Raw genomic sequence first — 22,289 nt, 5'->3', positions numbered from 1 at the left:
TTCTAACAGAGTGGTTTGCTATTGCCTTCTCCTGGGCAGTGTTTTTACAAGACTGGGGGGGGGGGGGGGCAGCCATTCTCAATACTCTTCAGAGATTGTCCGCCTGGCGTCAGTGGTCGCATAACCGGGACTTGTGGTACGCTCCAGCTACGCATACAACCATCCACCACCTGATCCCATGTCTTCATGTAACCCTGATCGGGGGGAGGGGGTTGCGGTGGGCTGCACCTTGCGCAAGGGTGACCTACAGGCAAAAGGAGGGAAAGAGCACCTTACATCTCCTTTGGTAGAGACGCATCTCCTCTCTGCCACCCAGGATATGAGGCAATAATGCAGCAATAACTTGCTAGAGGTGTACAGGGTGATAAATCGGCGGGAGGAGAGAGAGAAGCGCGCCGCATGTGCGCAGCCCTCTGGTGAAAAATGATATCGTATCCGTTAAATAGTGGCTGTGGACAATTCTGATTTGATGGAGACGGACGTGAAAGCACAAAGGAACATCCGGAGAAATTTCTGAAATGCTTGTTCGCTGCTGTCATTACTGCATGATCGGGAATCTTCCGGAGGGAAGGCCTCAAAATCCCCGGCTTTGCCTGCTGTTAGCGACCGAGATTGAGGTCGAATCATTCGGACAGTGATGCCGCTCAGTACTCGGTGTCAGAGAGCTGACTCGGAGGCTTGAAGTTTTCGGATGACTCAGAGACGGATTGTGGTCGGGCATGGCAGGGAGAGATTTTCTTCATTCTCCCGTCTGCGTGAGATGTGGGACATTTGAGAGACTTTGAAATTTTTACTGTGCTCATGGACTTCTTCATCAAGTTATGGTATTGTTGCACTGTTGTAACTATATGTTATAGTTATGTGGTTTTGTCAGTTTTTTCAGTCTTGGTCTGTCCTGTGTTTTGTGATATCACACCGGAGGAAATATTGTATCATTTCTTAATGCATGCATTACTAAATGACAATAAAAGAGGACTGCATGTCTTCATAATCTCAAAAGGCATAGATAGACTGGATAGCCAGGGCCTTTATCCCAGGGCAGTTATGGCTAATACTGGAGGACATAATTCGAAGGTGAATGGAGGAAAGTACAGGGGAGATGTCAAGATAGGGTTTTAAACAAAATATATATACACACAAAGTTGTAAGTGCCTAGAACACGCTGCCTGGGTGGTGGTGGAGGCAGATACATTAGGGACATTTAACGGACTCCTGGATAGGCACATGGATGGAAGAAAATCGAGGGTTACGTAGGAGGGAAGGGTTAGGTTGGAGGAGGTTAAGAGGCTGCTGCAACATGAGCTGAAGGGCGAGCAGTGAGCTGTGCTGTTCTATGTCCCCAATTCCAATACCAAGTACCTCGGTACACACTCAGGGGCCACACTATCAAGTACACCTGTTCATTTATGCAAATATCTAATCAGCCAATCATGTGACAGCGACTCAGTGCACAAAAGCAGGCAGATATGAGGGTGCGTTTCTTTAGCCAGAGAGCGGCGAATCTGTGGAAGGCCAAGTCATTTAGGGATGAGGTTGATAGATTCTTGATTAGTCTGGCCATGAAGGGAAATGGGGAGAAGGCAAGAGATCGGGCTGAGAGGGAAATGGATCAGCCATGATGGTGGAGCAGACTCGATGGGCCAAATGGCCTAATTCTGCTCCTGTATCTTATGGACGTGGTCAACGGGTTTAATTGTTGTTCAGACCAAACAGCGCAATGGGGAAGAAACGTGATGTGAGCGACTTTGATCATGAGATGATTGTTGGTGCCAGATGGGGTGGTTTGAGTATCTCAGCAGCTGATGATCTCCTGGGAATTTTACCAACAACAGTCTTTAGAGTTACAGAAAAAGCTACGAAAAATGATAAAACAATCAGCAAGCAGCAGTTCTGTGGGCATAAGCAACTTTTTAATGAGAGGTCAGAGATGAATGGCCAGAGAGGAAATTGACAGTAATTCAAATGACCATGCGTTACAACAGTGGTGTGCAGAAGAGCATCTCTGAACGCACAACACATTGATCCTTGAAGTAGATGGGCTACAACAGCGAGAAGACCACAAACATACTGTACATTCAGTAGCTGTTTTATTAGGCAGCCACCGTATTAGGACTAACAACCTGAAATGTGTATTTCTTTTAATAACTATTTATTACTGTAATGAGAGTTTATACCAATATGATGGTTCTGACAGTTGCACACCCTCGAGGCACCCTCTCTGCCCCTCCGCCTCTCTCCCTCTGCCTGGTTGGACTCACACTCATTGCCACTATCTATCCCATTAACCGCACCTCATACTCCCCACACCTTCCCCACCTGGCCACCCCGTGCTGTCGAGGGCAGCTTATCCCCGCCCCTCTCGTCCACCGTCCCCCGTCCCGCTGCGCCTCGAGGCACTGGCACCCACCTGCACGTGATCTCGAATGCACTCAGTGAGGAAAGAGTGGGAAACGTCAATCATGAACAAGCCATCCCACTTGTCCGCGTCCTCCATGTCCTGCAGACAGAGTGTGCGGGGTGGGGAGAGAGGACAAGGGTGGTGAGGAGGGAAGGGGGCAGCATAAAATCAGGGAGTGGGGGGGATATGGGGGGCAGAAGGTATGGGAAGGGGGAAAGGGATGTTCATTGGGAAGGGGTTGACAGTTAGATCCAGTAGAATGACTCCCACAATGCCAACACACCTCCAGATGGAGGGCCCTGCCACTCTCCACTCACACCCGCCCCAACACCACGTCAGCACCACCCTCTCACCAGTACCTTACAGGGAGGGGCCTCCTCCTGCAGCATTACCAAGAGGAAAACACACTCTCCCCATTACGTTTTGCCGAGTCAGTTCCCTTCAGCCTCCTTATCTCCCCTCACCCCTCTCTTTCCCCCTCTCCACCACTGCTTTTCCCATTCCTCCTCCACTTCCGCCCTCCGCCCCCAAGTCCATCTTGCCCCCTGCCCCTCCATCTCCTCCCCTTCATTTTCCCCAACCTTCTTCCTCCTCCAACCAACACCAAGGGACGGCCCGGCATCTCCGTCATCCAAACAAAATCCCCTCCCTACCTGGCATGGCATGCATATTCCGCTCCCCTCTCCCCGTCCTCCCCCCAACCCTGCCACGAGGTCAACTGCTCAACTTGACCAAGGTCAGGGTGGAAGTTTTCAGTGCACCCGCCCCCACCATCCCCTGCCCCATCCCCAAACTCCCAACACCTGCCAGATCCTTGCGGTGGCAGTGGGGGAGAGCTCTGACCTTGGCCTGCTCTAGGACCTGGGTCACACCGGAGAGGATCGATCCGCAGAGAGTTTTCACTTCCCGGTGGGAACGGCTGGTGCAGAGGACCAGGCGGCAATGCTCGCTGACGTGCTTGGCCATCAGTCCCAGCAGCACAGCGGTCTCCAGAAGCTAGGTGAAGAAGGGAAACGGCTGAGGAAAGCAGGAGCAAATAATATCATCAACACCAAGAATCGCATCAGTATGTGTGTGTTTCCTCAGGGGGCCAAGGAAATTGAGCACATCCCCAGCAATCCACACCAATGTTTATCACTGCACCATCAACCTATCGGAATGCATCACAAACACCAAAAAATCTGCAGATGCCAGAAGTCCAAAAGCAACACACAAAGAAAATGCTGGAGAGACTCAGCAGGCCGGGCAGCATCTATGGAAAAGAGTAAACAGTCGACACTTCTGACCTAGACCTATTATCGCTGCTCTGACTGTGACCGCAAGAAGCTGCAGAGCTGTGGATGTGCCTCGGTAGATCATGGAAACCGGCCTCCTCTCCATGCCTCATTAAAGCAGCCAGCTTAACCAAAATCCCCTTCCTTCTCCCCCTTCCCCCTCCCGTCGGGCAAAAGCTCGAGAGCACCTCCCACCACACTCAAGGACAGCTTCTACCCTGTTATCAGACTCTTGGAAGGACGTCTGGCATGATAAAAATGAACTCTTGATCTTCTCGTCAGGGCCCTTTGACTTGATTTGTTTCCCTGCACTGCACATTTGCTCTAACTGTAGCATTAAATTTTACATTCTGCTTTATTTTTCCTTTTGACTACTTCGATGTACTTGTGTATGGAAAGATCTGTCCGGATGGCGTGGAAACAAAAGATTTTCACTGTAGCGGTTGATGCATGACAATAATAAACCAATTACAATGCCATTTGAGTGGTGTTGATCTGCGTCAGGTCTCATCTCAACTCCTCTCCCAGTTCCCCAGTCTCAGTTCCACCCTCCCCAATCTGTCAAGCATCCCTCTCTGCTAAATAACCATCTCCCTGCTCTTGTAACTCTGTCCCCTTGTTCGTGACTCTCCCACCAGTAGGATCACCTCCACATCTCCCCGTTACCCTCCCCAAGACATGGCATCTTTCACTACACCAGCCCCCATTCTTCCAAACAACAATAAATACAATTGTTATTCCTTTTTAAAACACATAACCCTCTTAAGCCAGGGGATTATTGCTGGGAATCTCATCTGGACTGTTTCCAACTGATGTATGGAATAAACTTAACTGTGTAACTCTCCACAGAACCTATTCGAGTATTCTCCCTTCGCTTCCTCAAGTCAGAGAGCCAGATCCATACACAATATTCCAGGGACTGTCTCATTGGGACCCTGCATTATTGGAGTAAGATGTCTCTCCTCCAGCACTCCATGTGAAGCAAGCCTCCCCTTCCTCTTCTTTGTTCCTCCTCATCTCCCCTCTCCATCTACTCCTCCTTCCCTTCTCCATTTCCATAACACCACAAGATATAGGAGCAGAAGTAGGCCATTTGGCCCATCAAGTCTGCTCCGCCATTCAATCATGGGCTGATCCAATTCTTCCAGTCATCCCCACCCCCCTGCCTTTTCCCCATACCCCTCAATGCCCTGGCTGATCAAGAACCACCTTAAATACACCCAATGACTTGACCTCCACAGCTGCTCGTGGCAACAAATTCCAGATTTACCACCCTCTGACTGAAGTAATTTCTCTGTATCTCTATTCTGAATGGACATCCTTCAATCCTGAAGTTGTGCCCCTTTATCCTAGATTCCCCTACCATGGGAAGTAATTTGGCCATATCTAATCTGTTCAGGCCTTTTAACATTCGGAATGTTTCTCTGAGACTTTCCCCCTCATTCTCCTGAACTCTGGAATACAGCCCAAGAGCTGAACCAAACCTGACCTGCCCACAATACAGTGGATTCTAGTTAATTGGGCCATAGGTTAATCAGGAAAGCCACTTATTTGGGACAGCTCTTAAAGAATAAAAATTAATCTAGTAAACAGCTGGGATTACTTTCATTTATTTGGAACACTATGCTGCTTAATTGGGACAGGAGGGTGTTGCCAAATACTTTCTAACTAGTGACAGTCATGTGCACTAACGTGGCCTTTAGACACTACACAATGCTTAGAGCAATCAGTTTTTAAGATAGCTTCAGTCTAGTGTGCTTGTGTTTAAAAAGCAGTGATTTTTGTTGCTGATAGATGTCGAGAAATAAGCAGTACGACAACTCAGAACTTTTATTCCCTGCACTTTCAAGCATTCAGACTTGGCTGGGAAACAGCCAGGAGTGAAAATGAAACGATTTCACTACTTCAAGTTAGGAATTATGATGGTATCGACAATCATCTTGAATGTTACAACTAAAGTGAAGATTTGGAGGACGCAATCATCTAAAGGATTGTATGAAGGCAGTCCATTATCTACAGTAGGTATCTATGATTATGTTCATTTACAATCAATCAAAAAAAGAACACGGCAGGTGAATTCCTCTGTCAATAGCTATTCAGAATTAATACAGTTATACAGTAATGTAGATGTATTGGTAGTGTTATAATATGTTCTGTAATTCATTTAACCACATGATTTGTTACTCAGTTAAACCGGGCTTGTCTGTTTTATACTTTTTAACTATTCCAATGCAGCTTTGGGACCTGCTTAACTGGGGCAAAATGTACTGGTCCCAAAATGTCCCAATCAACTGGAATTCACAGTATTCCAAGGGACAATGTCAACTGCACCCTATATTGTTGGAGTGAGATGTCTCTTCACTTTCACTCCCTCTGTCACACACCTCACCTTCTATAGGCCGAGAGACCAAACCTGTTCCCAATATTCACACTACAGGATCCACCTCTCACCTGCCAGATCTTGCTCCACCCCACACCGCCCACCCCTTTCTTTACACTGGCTATCTCCCTCTTTCTTTCCAGTCCTGATAAGGGATCTCGACCTGTAATATTGACTGTCCACTTCCTCCACAGAAAGTGCCCTGCCCTCTAAGTTCCTCTAGTGTTTTGGATGGGCTGCTTTGGAACTCCAGCATTTTAAGTCTCTTGTGTCTCCCAGGCACAACATCCGAGGGGTGGTTCCACCAGGACACTATCATTGGAGTAAGACATCCCCATTTTCTCATTGCCCCTTGTTAGAACAAATGATGTTGTGTGCCATCTTAACCAACCCTAAGATCAATATTCCCTCCACGTAGCCCTCCTTGTTTCTATTAACCACGTGCCAAACTAAACGTTCCTAATGCATCTGCCTCTACCATCACCCCCTGGCATTGAGTCCCAAGTATTTATCACTCCGATATAAAAGATCCATCTAATATCTTCCTTCCACTTTCCTCCAATCATTTTGAAAGGATGTCCACACTTACCAGCCTGTGAAAAAGCTGCTGGCTCTCCATTCCGCTGATGTCTCTTAACATCTTCTGCACTGATATTAAGTCCCCACTCATCCTCCTTCACTCCAAAGGGAAAAGCCCTCGCTCACTCAGCCTTTCTTCAGAAGACGTGCTGCCTAATCCTGGTAGCATCTTGGTAAATATCCACTGTACCCTCTTTAAAGCTTCCATATTATTTCTACAGCGAGGTGATCAGAATTGAACACAGCAATCCAAGTGTAGTCTTAAGCAGAGTTTTATAGAGCTGCAACATTACCTTGCAGCTTTTTAACTTAATTTTCTGACTAACGAAGACTAACAGCATAGGCCTTCTTCACCATCTTGTCAACTGCACCAGAATTCATTCACCCCTTCACCCAATCTCCCCCCACCACCACAGATGCTGGTCACCTGCTAAAACTCCAGCAGATCAATTGTTGCCCCAGATTCCAGTGTCTGCAACCTCTTCATTCCTTTAGTCGCTGTGGATGGGACAGACCTCCAGTCCCCAGGGAAACATTTGGGCAGTCTTCTCGGGATGGCCTCTGGTGTTGGGACATCCTTGAAGGAGAACAGATCCACTCACGTTTTTCTGGGCTGGGAGGCTGGGCCTCTCTTGGTGCCTGAGAAAACTGACACGGGGCAGAGTGACTAGGGAGGCGGGAAGAGATCTCACCTTGGGGGCCCTAAGCTGGGTCTCGCTCTGGGTCCCGGGAAAGAAGACGTCCCATGTCCCCTGCCAGGGCTGCTCCGTCAGCAGACCGACAGGACACAGGACGACGGTGCGGCCTGAGAGAGGGGGAATGTTGTGTGTGGCTGAGATCTCGATGGCATTCTCCAGGGCGTTCCTGTACTGATCCAGGAGGCTCCGGTCATACCGAACATTCCTGGAGGTGGGGGGGGGGGGGGAGGAGAGGGTAGGGAGTGGGGGCACAGGGGGAGGGGAAAAAAAAACAAATTTTATGTCATATGACAGCCATAATAAACCTGATTCTGATCTTGTCTGGCATGAAAATACATTCAGAGTAGAGCACAGAAATGGGCCCTTTGGCCCAACTTGTCCATGCCAACCCATTTGCCCAGTGAAGCCATTTGCCCGACCAAGATCTATGCCTTAAACTTTCCCCATCTGGCTACGTTTGGCCCATAGCTCTGCACACCTTTTCTATCCATGTACCTGTCCAAGTAACTATCAAATGCAATTACACCAGCACCCTCTGGCAGCAACTTCCACATACCCACAATTCTCTGTGTGGAAGAAGTTGCCCCTCAGGTCTCATTTAAATCTTTCGCCCTCCCAACTTCTACTTGTGCCCTCTAGATTGTTATTTCCTTACTGAGAGTGTTGTCCACATCTCTGCCCCTCAGGATTTTATGCACCTCTATGAGGTCACCCTGAGTTTCCTACACTCCCAGCCAGCCCAGCATCTCCCTTTCACCCAGGCCCTCGAGTGTGTCAACATTCCCATAAAACTCCTCTTCACCCTTTACAACTTAATAGGGCCACTCCTCCAGCAGAGTGACCACAACTGTACACAATACTCCAGGTGGCAGCCTCACCGATGTCTTGCACAATGGCAACGTAATATCCCAACACTTTCATTTAGTGCACTGACTGATGACGACCAGCTTGGAAAAGATCATTCTGCCTACCTGTGAAGCCATTTTGAGGGAACTATGTACCTGTACGCCTCGGTGCCTCTATTCTACAACACTTCCCTGTGAGCGTCCTAACCAGTTTCTGTGCTGGATGGTTCACATACAGTACAGAACAGGAATAGGGACTCCAGACACAATAGCTGTGTTTGTTAATTCTTTTAACCTTTCATGATCCACATTCCTCCATTCCCTGCGTATTAATCTCCCTATTTACAATACTCTTGAATCCTATCATCTTATCTGCCTTTACCACCACCCCACATTTCAGGCATCTAAATACCGTAGAAAACATGCTCCACGTCTCCTCGAAATTTACCCCCTCTAAACTTAGACCCACACAGAGCGTGGAATATTACAGCATAATACAGATCTTTCAAATGATGTTGTGACAGCCTTTTAACTGACTACGCCTCATCTCCAACACAGACCCCCATTTTATCTTCCATGTGTCTATTCAAGAGTTTCCTAAATGCCCCAAAGCATCTGCCTGTTCCAGCACCCGTGGCAGAGCACACACACTCACCACTCTGTGTAAAGAACTTATCTCTGACATCACTCTTATACTTTCACCTTAAAATTATGTTCCCTATTTCCATCCTGGGGAAAATGTCTTTGGCTATCCACCCCATCTGTGCCTCTCATCTACTTGGACACCTCTACCGAGTAACTTCTCATCTTTCTTCACTTCAAAGAGAAAAGCACCAGTTCATTCAGCCTATCTTCATAACACATGCCCTCCAGTTCAGGCAGAATCCTGGAAAATCTCCTCGGCATCCTCTCGAAAGCTCCCACGTCCTTCCTCTAATGTGACCAGAACTGAACACAATATTCCCAGTGTGGTCTAGCCAGGGATTTTAGAGTCGTAGCATTACCTCGTGAGTCTTGAACTCAGTCCCCTGTCTAAAGAAGGCCAACACGCTATACATCTTGTAAATCCAAACTTATCAACTCTAGTTTTTGACCCTTTCACCTTGGGGGGAAAAAGTCTCCAGCCATCAATCCTATCTGTGCCTCTGATGATTTTATTAAGATTTGTCAGGCTACCCTCAGCCTCCAATGCTCCAGAGAAAATAACCCAAATCTACCCAGTCTCTGCTCACACCCTCTAATTCATGGAACATCCTGGTGAACCTTCTCTGCACCCTCTCCGAAGCCTCTACATCTTTTCTGTAATGGGCGACCACAAATGCGCACACTTGAGCTGTTTTCGCTGAGAAAACAAAGTGTAGACGTTGTTGAGATTTTGATAGGTTGGACAATCAGAAACTTTTTCCCCAGGGTAGAAAAGTCAAGCACCAGAGGATGCCTGCACATAAGCATACCCCTCTATGCCCTGCATATTCACGTGTCTGTGAAAAAGCCTCTTAAACACTGCTGTTGTGTCTGCTGCCACCACCACCCTGGGCAGAGCACTCCAGGAACCCACTGCTCCCTGTGTAAAAACAAATTTTAAAAAACTTGTCCCACACATCTACTTTGAACTTTCCTCCTCTCACCTTAAAAATTACAGATTCAGTTTATTCACTTCACAGGGACTTCAAAGTATCAAAGCACACACGTCGTTCGTGTCAACGACCGAATCAGTTCAGGAATGTGCTGGGAGCAGCCCACAAACGTCACCATGCTTCTGGTGCCAACGTATCATCCCCCCCACTCACTAATCCTAACCTACACATCTTTGGAATGTAGGAGGAAACCAGAGCACCAGGAGGAAACCCAAGCATCACTGGGAGAACATACAAACTCTTTACCGACAGTGGCGGGAATTGAAACCTGGGCTGCTGGCGCAGTAAAGCGTTACGCTAACTGCTCTGCCACTGTACAGTCACGTTTGCTGTTGACAATGTGACATCTCTAACCTCAGAAAAGTACTTGTGTCTCAACTTTACCTACTGCTCTCATCACTTTATTAACATCTGTCAGGTCTCCACTCCAGCCTCTAGTGCTCCACAGAACATAACCCAAGTGTGTCCCCCTCTCCTTCCAGCTTCTATCCTCCAATCTAGACATCCTGCACCCTCTTCTACTCCCTTCCTGAAAGGGGAGGTAATCACAACTGTATGTGCTGGAAGCCCTGGGAGGAGTGCACGCGGCGGGAAACCTTCTGCGTGAGGGATTGAGCGAGGCTGCCTCTTCACGTCCTCAGCAGACGCCGCTTACTTGCGTTCCTGCAACTTCTTGAGTTTCCTGGTCACTTGCGTGGAGATCGACGTGAAGGCACGGGCTGCAGCCTGGGACGGACGGGAATGGACCCTGGACCCCTGGAACCGACACTGCCGCTGGCGGATTTTGGCCATGACCTGCTGTATCATCTCCTGCCTCGACGGCAGGGGGTCGTCTAACCAAGGCAGAGAGGAAAAAAGAGTCAGCTGTGGGGAGACGGGTGTGAAAAAATTCAGGGTCGATGTTAACCTGCTGATGGGGAAGTTTGTGCGGGGGCTGCACACGATCCCACCAGAAGGATGCAAGACAAGTGGGCTGGCTTCGCTTACAAAAGTTGCCTTCTCCCTCGCCTCTCCATTCATCACTGTAACACACTTCCATTCCTCCCTTGGCTCTCCCGTGCTTGCCTTTGACGTCCCTCACCTCCCACCTTGACCTTTCTTGCCTCTCTTCCCTCATGCTTCCACTGGCTCCCTTTGCCCTCTCCCTCCCCTGCCCCTGATCTCACCCTTCCCCTCGTCCCTGACCTCATCCTTCTCCTTGAACTCCCTCGCCACTAACCTCACCGTCCCAATTGGCACTGGCCAAAACCTCACCCTCCATGACCTCAGCTGTGTCCTCCCTCTCCACAGCCTCAACCGTGCCCTCCCCCCTATCCCCCATGCTTATCCCTGACCCCCTCCCCCATACTTCTTCACTCCCCTCGACCTCCACAGCTCTGCCTCAACCTTCTATTCCCCATTTCTCCCTAAACCTGACCTCAAAGAATCAGTGGGTATCCACATTGCGCACCCTCTCATCCATCCCCACACAACCCCACCACCTCTTACTTTCTTTCCCTCCCAATGTAAGAATGCTCCCCCACCCCACTCACCCTTGTGTTTCAGCCACTCATCCAGCTCAGCGAGGACGCGGAAGGCAGCGAGGAACCGGAAGGGAAACTGGCGGCTCTGGATGACGGTTTTCTATGGAGAGACGGAGGGGGGGAGATGTTGGTCAGTCTCTGAGTAGACAGAAGGGGGTGGGGGGTTGGATAGCGTATCGCCATGGAGGTTCAAATGGAGCTGATTCACCCCTCCCCATTCACAGGGCAGGTTGCTTCTCTGAGGTCCCGCCCCCTCTGCCCATTGACCACGGAGTCCCTGCTCCCTCAGTCCTCACAAACTCAGGACTCCAGGGAACCTGCTCCCTATGAGGCTCCGACCGTTGACTCCCTCAGAAGCCCCACCCACTCAGCCTCCACCTCGCCTCAGGGGACCTAAGAGGATCCACTTCTCCAAGCATAAGAACATGAGAAATAGGAGCAGGAGTCGGCCATCTGGCCCGTCGAGCCTGCTCCGCCATTCAATAAGATCATGGCTGATCTGGCCATGGACTCATCTCCAGCTACCGCCTTTTCCCCATAACCCTCAATTCCTCTACTATACACTAATCGATCCAACCTTGTCTTAAATATATTTACTGAGGTAGCTTCCACCACTTCATTGAGCAGAGAATTCCACAGATTCACCACTCTCTGGGAAAAGCAGATCTCCTCATATCTGTCCTAAATCTACTCTCCTGAGGCTATTTCCCCTAGCTTGAGTCTCACCTACCAGTGGAAGCAACTTTCCTGCCTCTATCTTATCTATCCCTTTCATAATTTTATATGTTTCTATAAGATCTCCACTCATTCTTCTGAATTCCAGCAAGTACAGTCCAAGGTGACTCAAACTGTCCTTATAGTCCAACTCCCCTCATCTCTGGAATCAACCCGGTGAACCCCTGCACCGCTTCCAAAGCCAATATATCCTTCCTCAAGTATGGAGACCAGAACTGCACTCAGTACTCCAGGTGCAGCCTCACCAGCACCCTGTACAGTTGCAGCATAACCTTCCTGCTCTTCAACTCAGTCCCTCTGGTAATGAAGGCCAATACTGTATTCCATTTGCTTTCGTGATAGCCTGCTGCACCTGCAAACCAACCTTTTGTGATTCATGCACAGGCACTCCTGGTCTTCTGCACAGCAGCATGCCGCAATTTTTTAACCACTTAAATAATAATCTGCTCTTTCATTTTCCTTCCAAAGTGGATGAGCTTGCATTAAGCAACATTGTACTCCACCTGCCAGACCTTTGCCCACTCACTTAACCTATCTATATCTCTCTGCAGACTCTTCATATCTTGTGCACTATTTGCTTTTCCACTCAATTTACTATCATCTGCAAACTTAGATACACTACACTCGGTCCCCTCTTCCAGATCATTAATGTATATGGTGAACATTTGCAGGCCCAGCACTGACCCCAGCAGTATAATGCTCACCACTGATCGCCACCCATGATTCCCAACTCTCTGCTTTCTATTAGTTAACCAATCCTCCATCAACGCTAATACATCACTCCCAACTCTATGCATCCTGAACTTACGGATAAGTCTTTTATGCCTAATTGAAAACCTTCTGGAAATCCAAGTAAGTAATGTCTAACTGTTCCCCTCTATCCACTGTGCTCCTTATATCCTCAGGAAGAACTCCAGTAAGTTTGTCAAACAGGACCTGCCTTTGCTGAATCCATGTTGCATCTGCCTGATGGATCCATTTCTTGCCAGATGCCTCACTATTTCTTCTCTAATGATAGCTTCAAATATTTTCCCAACTACAGATGTTAAACTAACTGGGATATGGTTATCTGCTTTTTCCTACATCCCTTCTCAAACAGTGGCGTGAGATTCGCTGTCTTCCAATCCGCCAGGACCTGCCCACAGTCCAATTATCACCAAAGCCTCTATTACAACTTCTGCCATTTCTTTCAGTACCCTGGGATGCATTCCATCAGGACCAGGACACTGATCTACCTTCAGGCCCACGGTTTGCTCAGCACTACCCTTGGTGACTTTGTATGCATGAGCTTTTAGTTTGATGCCTTCTTTTATTTCCTTAGTTATCCAAGTCTGGCTCTCTCCACCCTTGCTGTTCTTGCTTTTAACTGGAATATACTCTCGTTGAGCACCATGAAAAATCTCTTTGAAAGTCTTCCACTGTTCCTCAACCATCCCACCATGTCGCCTGTGGCTGCCAGTCTACACTAGCCAAATCCTCCCTCATCCCATTGTAGTCTCCCTTGTTTAGGCATAATACATTGGCTTTCAATCGAACCATTGCACCCTCCATTTGCATGAGAAACTCAATCATACAGTGATCACACTTTCCAAGAGGATCCCTAACTACAAGATCACTAATTTAATGTGTCGCATTAAAGAGGACCAGATCTAAGACAGCACCTAGATCTAAGCTTCCTTGTAGGTTCAGTACCAAGCTGTCAAGAAAATAATCACAGATGCATTCTATGAAGTCACCCTCAAGACTGCCTCAATTCACTCAATCTATGTACAAGTTAAAGTCCCCCAAGATAACTGCAGTTCTATTCTAACATGCCTCAGGTCTTTCTCTGTTTATTGCCTTTGCCACTGTAATATTATTTGGTGGCTGATAGACAACTCTCACCAGTGATTTTTTTCTCTTTACTATTCCTAATATCTACCCAGATGGATTCAACAATCTGCTCCTTAGATTTTACATAGTCTCTTACTACTGCCCTGATCTCATCCTTAATTAAGTGCTACCCCACCTCCCTTACCTTTCTGCCTATCCTTCTGTATTACCCGACATCCCTGGATATTTAATTCCCAGTCCTCTCCACCCTGCAACCACATTTCTGCAATGACCACTAAATCACACGCCTTTCTACTGATTTGTGCCACAAGTTCACTGACCTTGTTTCGAATACTACAGCCATTCAGATAGAGCACCCTTACACTCATTGTGCTTTTAAAATCTTGTAATCTTTTACTCTCTTGCACTTGACTTTTCCTCACTCTACTCTTACTTTTCCTTTTTTTAATTTTTGCTTTTACTTTATCCACACTTTTCTTGCTTACTTTATCCATACTTTTCCAATCTGGTGAACCCAGCCCCTACTATTCAGTTTAAAGCCCCATCAACAGCCCTAGTTATGTGATTCGCCAGGATCCAGGTCCCATCACGATTCAGATGGAGCCCGTCCCATTGGTACAGCTCCCTCCTTCCCCAATACTGGTGCCAATTTCCCATGAATTCAAACCCACTCCTCCCACTCCAGTCCTTCAGCCACACAATAAACTCTCCAATCTTCTTGACCCTGTGTCAATTCGCACATGGCTCAGGTAATAACCCACAGATTACCACCTTGTTGATTCTACTTTTTAATTTATTCCCTAGCTGCTCAAATTCCCTCAGCAGAACTCCTTTTCTTGTTCTACCTACGTCGTTGGTCCCCACAAGGACCACGACAGCTGGATCTTTCCCTTCTCACTGTAAATTCCTCTGCAGGTCAGATACAATGTCCCAAACCCAGGCACCAGGCAGGCAACACAGCCTTCGGGACGCTCTAGCCCTGTCTATTCCCCTGACTGTACTATCCCCAATTACCACTACATTTCTCTTCTCTCTCATCCTCTTGAATGGCTCCCTGAACTGCAGTGACACATTTAGGTTGCATATCCTTCCTACAGCTCCCACTCTCATCCACACAGGGAGCAAGAATCTCAGACCTGTTGGACAAGCTCAAGGGCTGAGGCTCTTCCAGCACTGTCTCTTGGATCCCACTACCCGACTCACTCGCAGTCACACCCTCTTGTTCCTGACCACAGACCGAATTTGAGGCAGCTAATCTAATTGGTGTGCCTACAACTTGAAACAGAGAATCCAGGTAACTCTCCCCCTCCCTGATTTGTCACGGAGTTTGAAACTCAGATTCCGGGTCATCAACTTTGAGCCCGAGTTCCTCGAACAGTCAACACTTGCTGCAGATGTGGTCACCAGGAACCACAATGAGGTCCACCAGCTCCCACATCATGTAGCTACAGCGCATCACCTGATCCTGCATCATCCCTAATTTATTTAATGAGCTACAATTTATTGATTTTTTTTTATTCAACCACTACAAAAGCCTTATCTCCTACTTACCTGTGCCTCCTCACCAAAGCCTCAAGTTCCCACTCATACACTGGTCCACTCACACAATGACCGCTCTGCTTTAACCCTGCTTTACTTTTATTTGCTCCTGCTAATGAACTGCGAGTCAATTGGTCCGCTGCTAGTGCGCCGAGCCCCGTGAAACGCTCTTTTTTAAAACTCTTCTCCCTGACCTGTGTGAAGCTCTCTCTCTGCGAATCGAGTGGTCCACCGCTGACATCTACACCTCACCAGATGCCCCTCAGAGTCCCGACTTCACTCTGAAAAACCCCAGCAGAGGTCCTCCTCAGAGGCCCTGCCTGTCCACTTAGACCCTAGAGACCCCCCACCTCTTCATAGAGCCCGTTCCTCACTGCCAAGAAGCCATGCCCCTTCCCCCGATCTGCACCCTCCACCCTGTCCAAGGCCCCACCCCCTCTCCTAACATTGCAGGCCATACGCACAACCCCCACCTCTCCCGTCCCTGACCCCATCCAGCATCCCACTGCTGTTCTAGGCCCTGGCCTCCTCCTTGCCACCGCCCTGCCCCACTCCTCCAACCATCAATCCTTGCCCATCTTCCCCATCAGCACCTTAAGTGGTAGATGGGGAGGGCAGTTGTCAGAAGTGGGATGCCTCACTCACCTTGTCCGAGAGCCTGGAGAGGATCAGCCGGTGGTGACGTGGACTCAGTCCGCAGGTGATGATATTCCGCAGGTTACGGAGGGTGGCCATGAAGGGCAGCTTCTGGTTATCTGTGGAGTGGGGGGTGGCGACGGGATGGAGGAGGGGAGTTGGTGGAGAGATCCCAGTGAATTTACTTCATTTGGAATTGACCAAAATAAAAGCAGGCAACGCAGGCAACGAGTGGCAGTTGAAGGACTCCAAACCGTACCTTACAAGTGCCAGGAACTGGAGCTATCCGGCAAGATTAAGCCAATGGCATTGAACTGTCTCAGTAAAGTGGCAAGCGTGAGCAAAGACCCCACCCACCCCAGATATCCTCTCATCTTTCCTGCTTGCAATTAGATGCGAAAGCATGTACCTCCCCCTCCATGTACTCTATCTATACAGCTTACTGCCTTGGGAAAGCAGCATAATCAAAGACCCTACCCACCCTGGACATTCTTTCTTCTCCTCCCCTCTCCTATTAGGCAGAAGAGACAAAAGCCTGAAATCTTGTACCTCCAGGCTCAACGACAGCCTCTTCCTGGCTTTCGCCTCCTGAACAAGTAGAGCTCACCAGGCCTCTGCTTCATCAGGGGGCTAAAAAAAAATTGGCACGTCCCTATCAACCCTCACCAATTTTTATTGATGCACGATAAGAGAACATGCTACCTGGATGAATCATGGCTTGGTACGGCAACTGCTCTGCCTGCAATCCCAAGAGACCACAGAGTTGAGGACACAGCTCAGCACTTCATAGAAACGAGCCTCCCTTCCACGGACTCAGTCTATACTTTCCACCATCTTGGTAGAGTAGTCAGCACAAACGAAGGCCCCATGCATGAACGCTACTGGCATGAACAGACGACTTGCTGACTGGCAGGAGGCAAAGAGTGGGAATGAAAGAGGCCACATTTGCCACTGATTTATGGCGTTCCGCAGGGGTCTGTGCTGTGACAGCTTCTTTTCATGTTTTGATGATGAATTGATGGCCTTGTGGCCAAGTTTGTGGGCAATATGAAGATAGGTGGAGGGGCAGATGGTGTTGAGGAAGCAGGGAGTCTGCAGAAGGACTGAGACAGATTGGGAGAATGGGAAAAAAGTAGCAGATGGAGGAATAAAGGCATAGACAATTTTATAACTGTGGAGGAAATTCATAAGTCAGAAGTGCAAAGGGTCCTCGCGCAGGATTCCCTAAAGGTTAACTTGCAGGCCGAGTCAGTGGTAAGGAAGGCAAATGCGATGTCAGCATTCATCTTGAGAGGAACATAAAAGCGAGGATGTAACAATGAGGCTTTATAAAGCCTTGGTCAGACCACACTTGGGTGGTTTTTGAGCAGTTTTGGGCCCCTTTTCGAAGTAAACACATGCTGGCATTGGAGTGGGTCCAGAGAAGGTTCATGAGAATGATTCCAGGAATGAAAGGGTTAACATCTGAAGACCGTTTGATGGCTCTGTACCCGTACTCGCCAGAGTTTGGAAAAATGAAGTGGGGGGGAGGGGAATCTCACTGTAACTGATCCAATATTGAAAGGCCCAGACATAGTGTATGTGGAGAGGATATTCCCTATAGTGGGTGAGTCTAGGAGCAGAGGGCACAGCCGCAGAATAGAGGGAATCCACAGAACAGAGATGAAACAGAATTTCTTTAGCCAGAGGGTAGTGAAATTGCAGAATTCACTGCCACAGACGGCTGTGGAGGCCAAAGCACTTAAAGTGAAGTTCACAGATTCTTGATGAGTCATGGCCTCAGGGGAGAAGGCCGGAGAACAAGGTTGAGAGGGATAATAAATCAGCCATTATGGAAAGGCAGAACAGACTCGATGGGCTGAATGGCCTAATCCTGCTCGATGTCTTGTGGTCGCATCACAGACGTTCTGTCTTCTCCCATCAGGCAGAGGATACTGAAGCCTAGAAGCATGTACCACAGGGCTCAAGGACAACTTTGAGCTTATTGTAATCAGACACTTCAATGGACCTCTCGTATGATACAATGGACTCTTGCTCTCTTTCTCTGTATATGTAACACTGTTTTCTGTATCCCATTATCTTTATTCCATGGACTACCTCCATGTACTGAACAGATAGCACGCAAGACTCAGTATCTCAGTACATGCGACAACGATAAACCAATTTACCGCCTAACTCCCCAAAGCTCGTCCACCGTCACCAAGGCACAAGTCAGGGAAGTGACAGAGCAGTTACAGAGAGGGAGAGGGACTGAGGGAGGCCGGTCAGTGTACAGATTCAGTGAGGTGCAGCAAGTACCGGGGCAGGGTCCGGCCTAGCTGAGACGTGACAAGTACACTGGCACCACACGGGGACACGGGACACAGCAGCACACTCGATCGGCACCCCTTCCTCAGTCTCTCGCCCACTCTGCCACCAACGCACAGCGAGCACAGTGTTTACCGTCGACAGGATGCATTGTGGCAGCTCGCTCCTACCAACCCTCCTCCCCCACCCCCAGCTGGACGGGTGAAGGCAGCAGAACCAACGGAGGACAGTACCTCTTGGAAGTTGCCCTCCAAACCACCACGCGTATCCTGACTTGGAAATATGTGCCCGTTCCTTCCCTGTCACTGGGTCAGAATCTTGGAAGTCACATTGTGGGTGTAACCAACACTTCAAGGGCTACAGCAGTAAGGCAGCTCTCACCGCTGCCCATGGGCAACTGGGAGAAGCAATTAAATGCCGGAGCAGAGTGCAAAGGCCACATGCCTTGAATGAGTAAAAATTAGACATATCTTTGGCCTGAAGCATAGAACAGTACAGTCCATGATGACATACCGACCAATCAATCTACATCAAGATCAATCTAACCCTTCCCTCCTATGTAGCCCTCCATATTTCTTTCATCCGCATGCCCATAAAATTCTCTTCAATGTTCCGAATGTATCTGTCTCTACCAGCAGATCTGCAGGGTGTTTCATGCACGCACCACTCTCTTTGTAAAAAAATAACCACCTTTGACATCCTGCCTGCACATCGTAAAATTATGCCCTCTCATTTGGCCGTTTCCTCTTTGCCAAAACAAAAAGGTATTAGTACCCCTAATCAACTTGTACACCTCTATCAAGTCACCTCTCACCCTCTGCCGCTCCAAAAGGAAAAGCCCCAGCTCACTCAATCTTTTCTCATAAGACATGTTCTCGAATCCAGGCAGCAGCCTGTTAAGTCTCCTCTTCACCCTCTCTGAGGCTGCTACATCCTTCCTTGGACGAGGCAAACAGAATTGAATACAATACCCGAAATGTGGTCTATTTTCTCCCCGAGTATTTACAAAACCTTGTGACTCTATTTCTGATCTGAAGAATTGTTTTCTTTTGTTGCGTTTCAATGACTAATGCCACCGTCCTGCCTTGCGAATCACCTTTCCCTTGCCCGCGTGGGAAACATAGAAACATAGAAAATAGGTGCAGGAGTAGGCCATTCGGCCCTTCGAGCCTGCACTGCCATTCAGTACGATCATGGCTGATCAACCAACTCAGAACCCTGCACCAGCCTTCCCTCCATACCCACTGATCCCTTTAGCCACAGGGCCATATCTAACTCCCTCTTAAATATAGCCAATGAACTGGCCTCAACTGTTTCCTGTGGCAGAGAATTCCACAGATTCACCACTCTCTGTGTGAAGAACTTTTTCCTAATCTGGGTCCTAAAAGGCTTCCCCTTTATCCTCAAACTGTGACCCCTCATTCTGGACTTCCCCAACATTGGGAACAATCTTCCTGCATCTAGCCTGTCCAATCCCTTTAGGATTTTATATGTTTCAATCAGATCCCCCCTCAATCTTCTAAATTCCAACAAGTATAAGCCTAGTTTATCCAGTCTTTCATCATATGAAAGTTCTGCCATCCCAGGAATCAATCTGGTGAACCTTCTTTGTACTCCCTCTATGGGAAGGATGTCTTTCCTCAGAATAGGGGACTAAAACTGCACACAATACTCCAGGTGTGGTCTCACCAAGGCCTTGTACAACTGCAGTAGTACCTCCCTGCTCCTGTACTCGAATCCTCTTGCTATGAATGCCAGCATACCATTCGCCTTTTTCACCACCTGCTGTACCTACATGCCCACTTTCAATGACTGGTGTATAATGACACCCAGGTCTTGTTGCACCTCCCCTTTTCCTAATCGGCTACCATTCAGATAATAATCTGTTTTCCTGTTTTTGCCACCAAAGTGGATAACTTCACATTTATCCACATTAAATTGCATCTGCCATGAATTTGCCCACTCACGTAACCTATCCAAGTCACCCTGCATCCTCTTAGCATCCTCCTCACAACTAACACTGCCACCCAGCTTCGTGTCATCTGCAAACTTGGAGATGCTGCATTTAATTCCCTCATCCAAGTCATTAATATATATTGTAAACAACTGGGGTCCCAGCACTGAGCCCTGCGGCACCCCACTAATCACTGCCTGCCATCCTGAAAAGATCCCGTTTATTCCCACTCTCTGCCTCCTGTCCGCCAACCATTTCTCTATCCACATCAATACCTTACCCCCAATACTGTATGCTTTAAGTTTGCACACTAATCTCCTGTGTGGGACCTTGTCAAAAGCCTTTTGAAAATCCAAATATACCGCATCCACTGGTTCTCCCCTATCCACTCTACTAGTTACATCCTCAAAAAATTCTATGAGATTTGTCAAACATGATTTTCCTTTCACAAATCCATGCTGACTTTGTCCAATGATTTCACCGCTTTCCAAATGTGCTGTTATCACATCTTTGCTAACTGACTCTAGCAGTTTCCCCACCACTGATGTTAGGCTAACCAGTCTATAATTCCCTGGTTTCTCTCTCCCTCCTTTTTTAAAAAGTGGGGTTACATTAGCCACCCTCCAATCCTCAGGAACTAGTCCAGAATCTAAAGAGTTTTGAAAAATTATCACTAATAGAACATAGAATAGTACACCACAGTGCAGGCCCTTCGGTCCACAATGTTGTACCGACCCTCAAACCCTGCCTCCCATATAAGCCCCCGCCTTAGATCCTTAGATTCCTCCATATACCTGTCTAGTAGTCTCTTAAACTTCACTAGTGTATTCGCCTCCACCACTGACTCAGGCAGTGCATTCCACGCACCAACCACTCTCTGAGTAAAAAACCTTCCTTTAATATCCCCCTTGAACTGCACACCCCTTACCTTAAAGCCATGTCCTCTTGTATTGAGCAGTGGTGCCCTGGGGAAGAGGCGCTGGCTATCCACTCTATCTATTCCTCTCATTATCTTGTACACCTCTATCATGTCTCCTCTCATCCTCCTTCTCTCCAAAGAGTAAAGCCCTAGCTCCCTTAATCTCTGATCATAATGCATACTTTCTAAACCAGGCAGCATCCTGGTAAATCTCCTCTGTACCCTTTCCAATGCTTCCACATCCTTCCTATAGTGAGGTGACCAGAACTGGACACAGTACTCCAAGTGTGGCCTAACCAGAGTTTTATAGAGCTGCATCACTACATCGCGACTCTTAAATTCTATCCCTCGACTTATGAAAGCTAACACCCCATAAGCTTTCTTAACTACCCTATCCACCTGTGAGGCAACTTTCAGGGATCTGTGGACATGTACCCCCAGATCCCTCTGCTCCTCCACACTACCAAGTATCCTGCCATTTACTTGGTACTCTTTCTTGGAGTTTGTTTTTCCAAAGTGTAATGCATCCACTATTTCTTGGGCTACTTCCTTAAGCACTCTGGGATGCAGACCATCTGGCCTTGGGGATTTATCTGCCTTTAATCCCTTCAATTTACCTAACACCACTTCCCTACTGACATGTATTTCCCTCAGTTCCTCCATCTCACTGGACCCTCTGTCCTCTACTATTTCCGGAAGATTATTTATGTCCTCCTTAGTGAAGACAGAACCAAAGTAGTTATTCAATTGGTCTGCCATATCCTTGCTCCCCATAATCAATTCACTTGTTTCTGTCTGTAGGGGGCCTACATTTGTCTTAACCAATCTCTTTCTTTTCACATATCTATAAAAGCTTTTACACTCAGTTTTTATGTTCCCTGCCAATTTTCTCTCATAATCTTTTTTCCCCTTCCTAATTAAGCCCTTTGTCCTCCTCTGCTGAACTCTGAATTTCTCCCAGTCCTCAGGTGAGCCACTTTTTCTGGCCAATTTGTATGCTTCTTCTTTGGAATTGATACTATCCCTAATTTC

The 22,289-nt window shown here is 47.9% G+C and overlaps 1 protein-coding gene across 7 annotated transcripts in view; it reads right to left on the bottom strand.

Annotated features, from left to right (window-relative positions):
- tep1 (telomerase-associated protein 1) overlaps window positions 1-22,289 on the bottom strand; it is a 123,772-nt gene that overhangs the window by 79,242 nt on the left and 22,241 nt on the right. For all 7 annotated transcript variants that reach the window (XM_072270085.1, XM_072270079.1, XM_072270084.1 and 4 more), the window contains exons 9-14: window positions 16,087-16,196; window positions 11,344-11,434; window positions 10,467-10,644; window positions 7,324-7,534; window positions 3,242-3,394; window positions 2,408-2,497 (exon numbers count right to left, since the gene is read on the bottom strand). In XM_072270085.1, the coding sequence (XP_072126186.1) occupies window positions 2,408-2,497; window positions 3,242-3,394; window positions 7,324-7,534; window positions 10,467-10,644; window positions 11,344-11,434; window positions 16,087-16,196 (833 nt within the window). The remainder of the gene's footprint in view (window positions 1-2,407; window positions 2,498-3,241; window positions 3,395-7,323; window positions 7,535-10,466; window positions 10,645-11,343; window positions 11,435-16,086; window positions 16,197-22,289) is intronic.

This window comes from Mobula birostris, chromosome 10 (assembly GCF_030028105.1).
Source record: "Mobula birostris isolate sMobBir1 chromosome 10, sMobBir1.hap1, whole genome shotgun sequence".
Classification (NCBI taxonomy): Eukaryota; Metazoa; Chordata; class Chondrichthyes; order Myliobatiformes; family Myliobatidae; genus Mobula; species Mobula birostris.
This window is presented reverse-complemented; position numbering and strand designations above follow the sequence as displayed.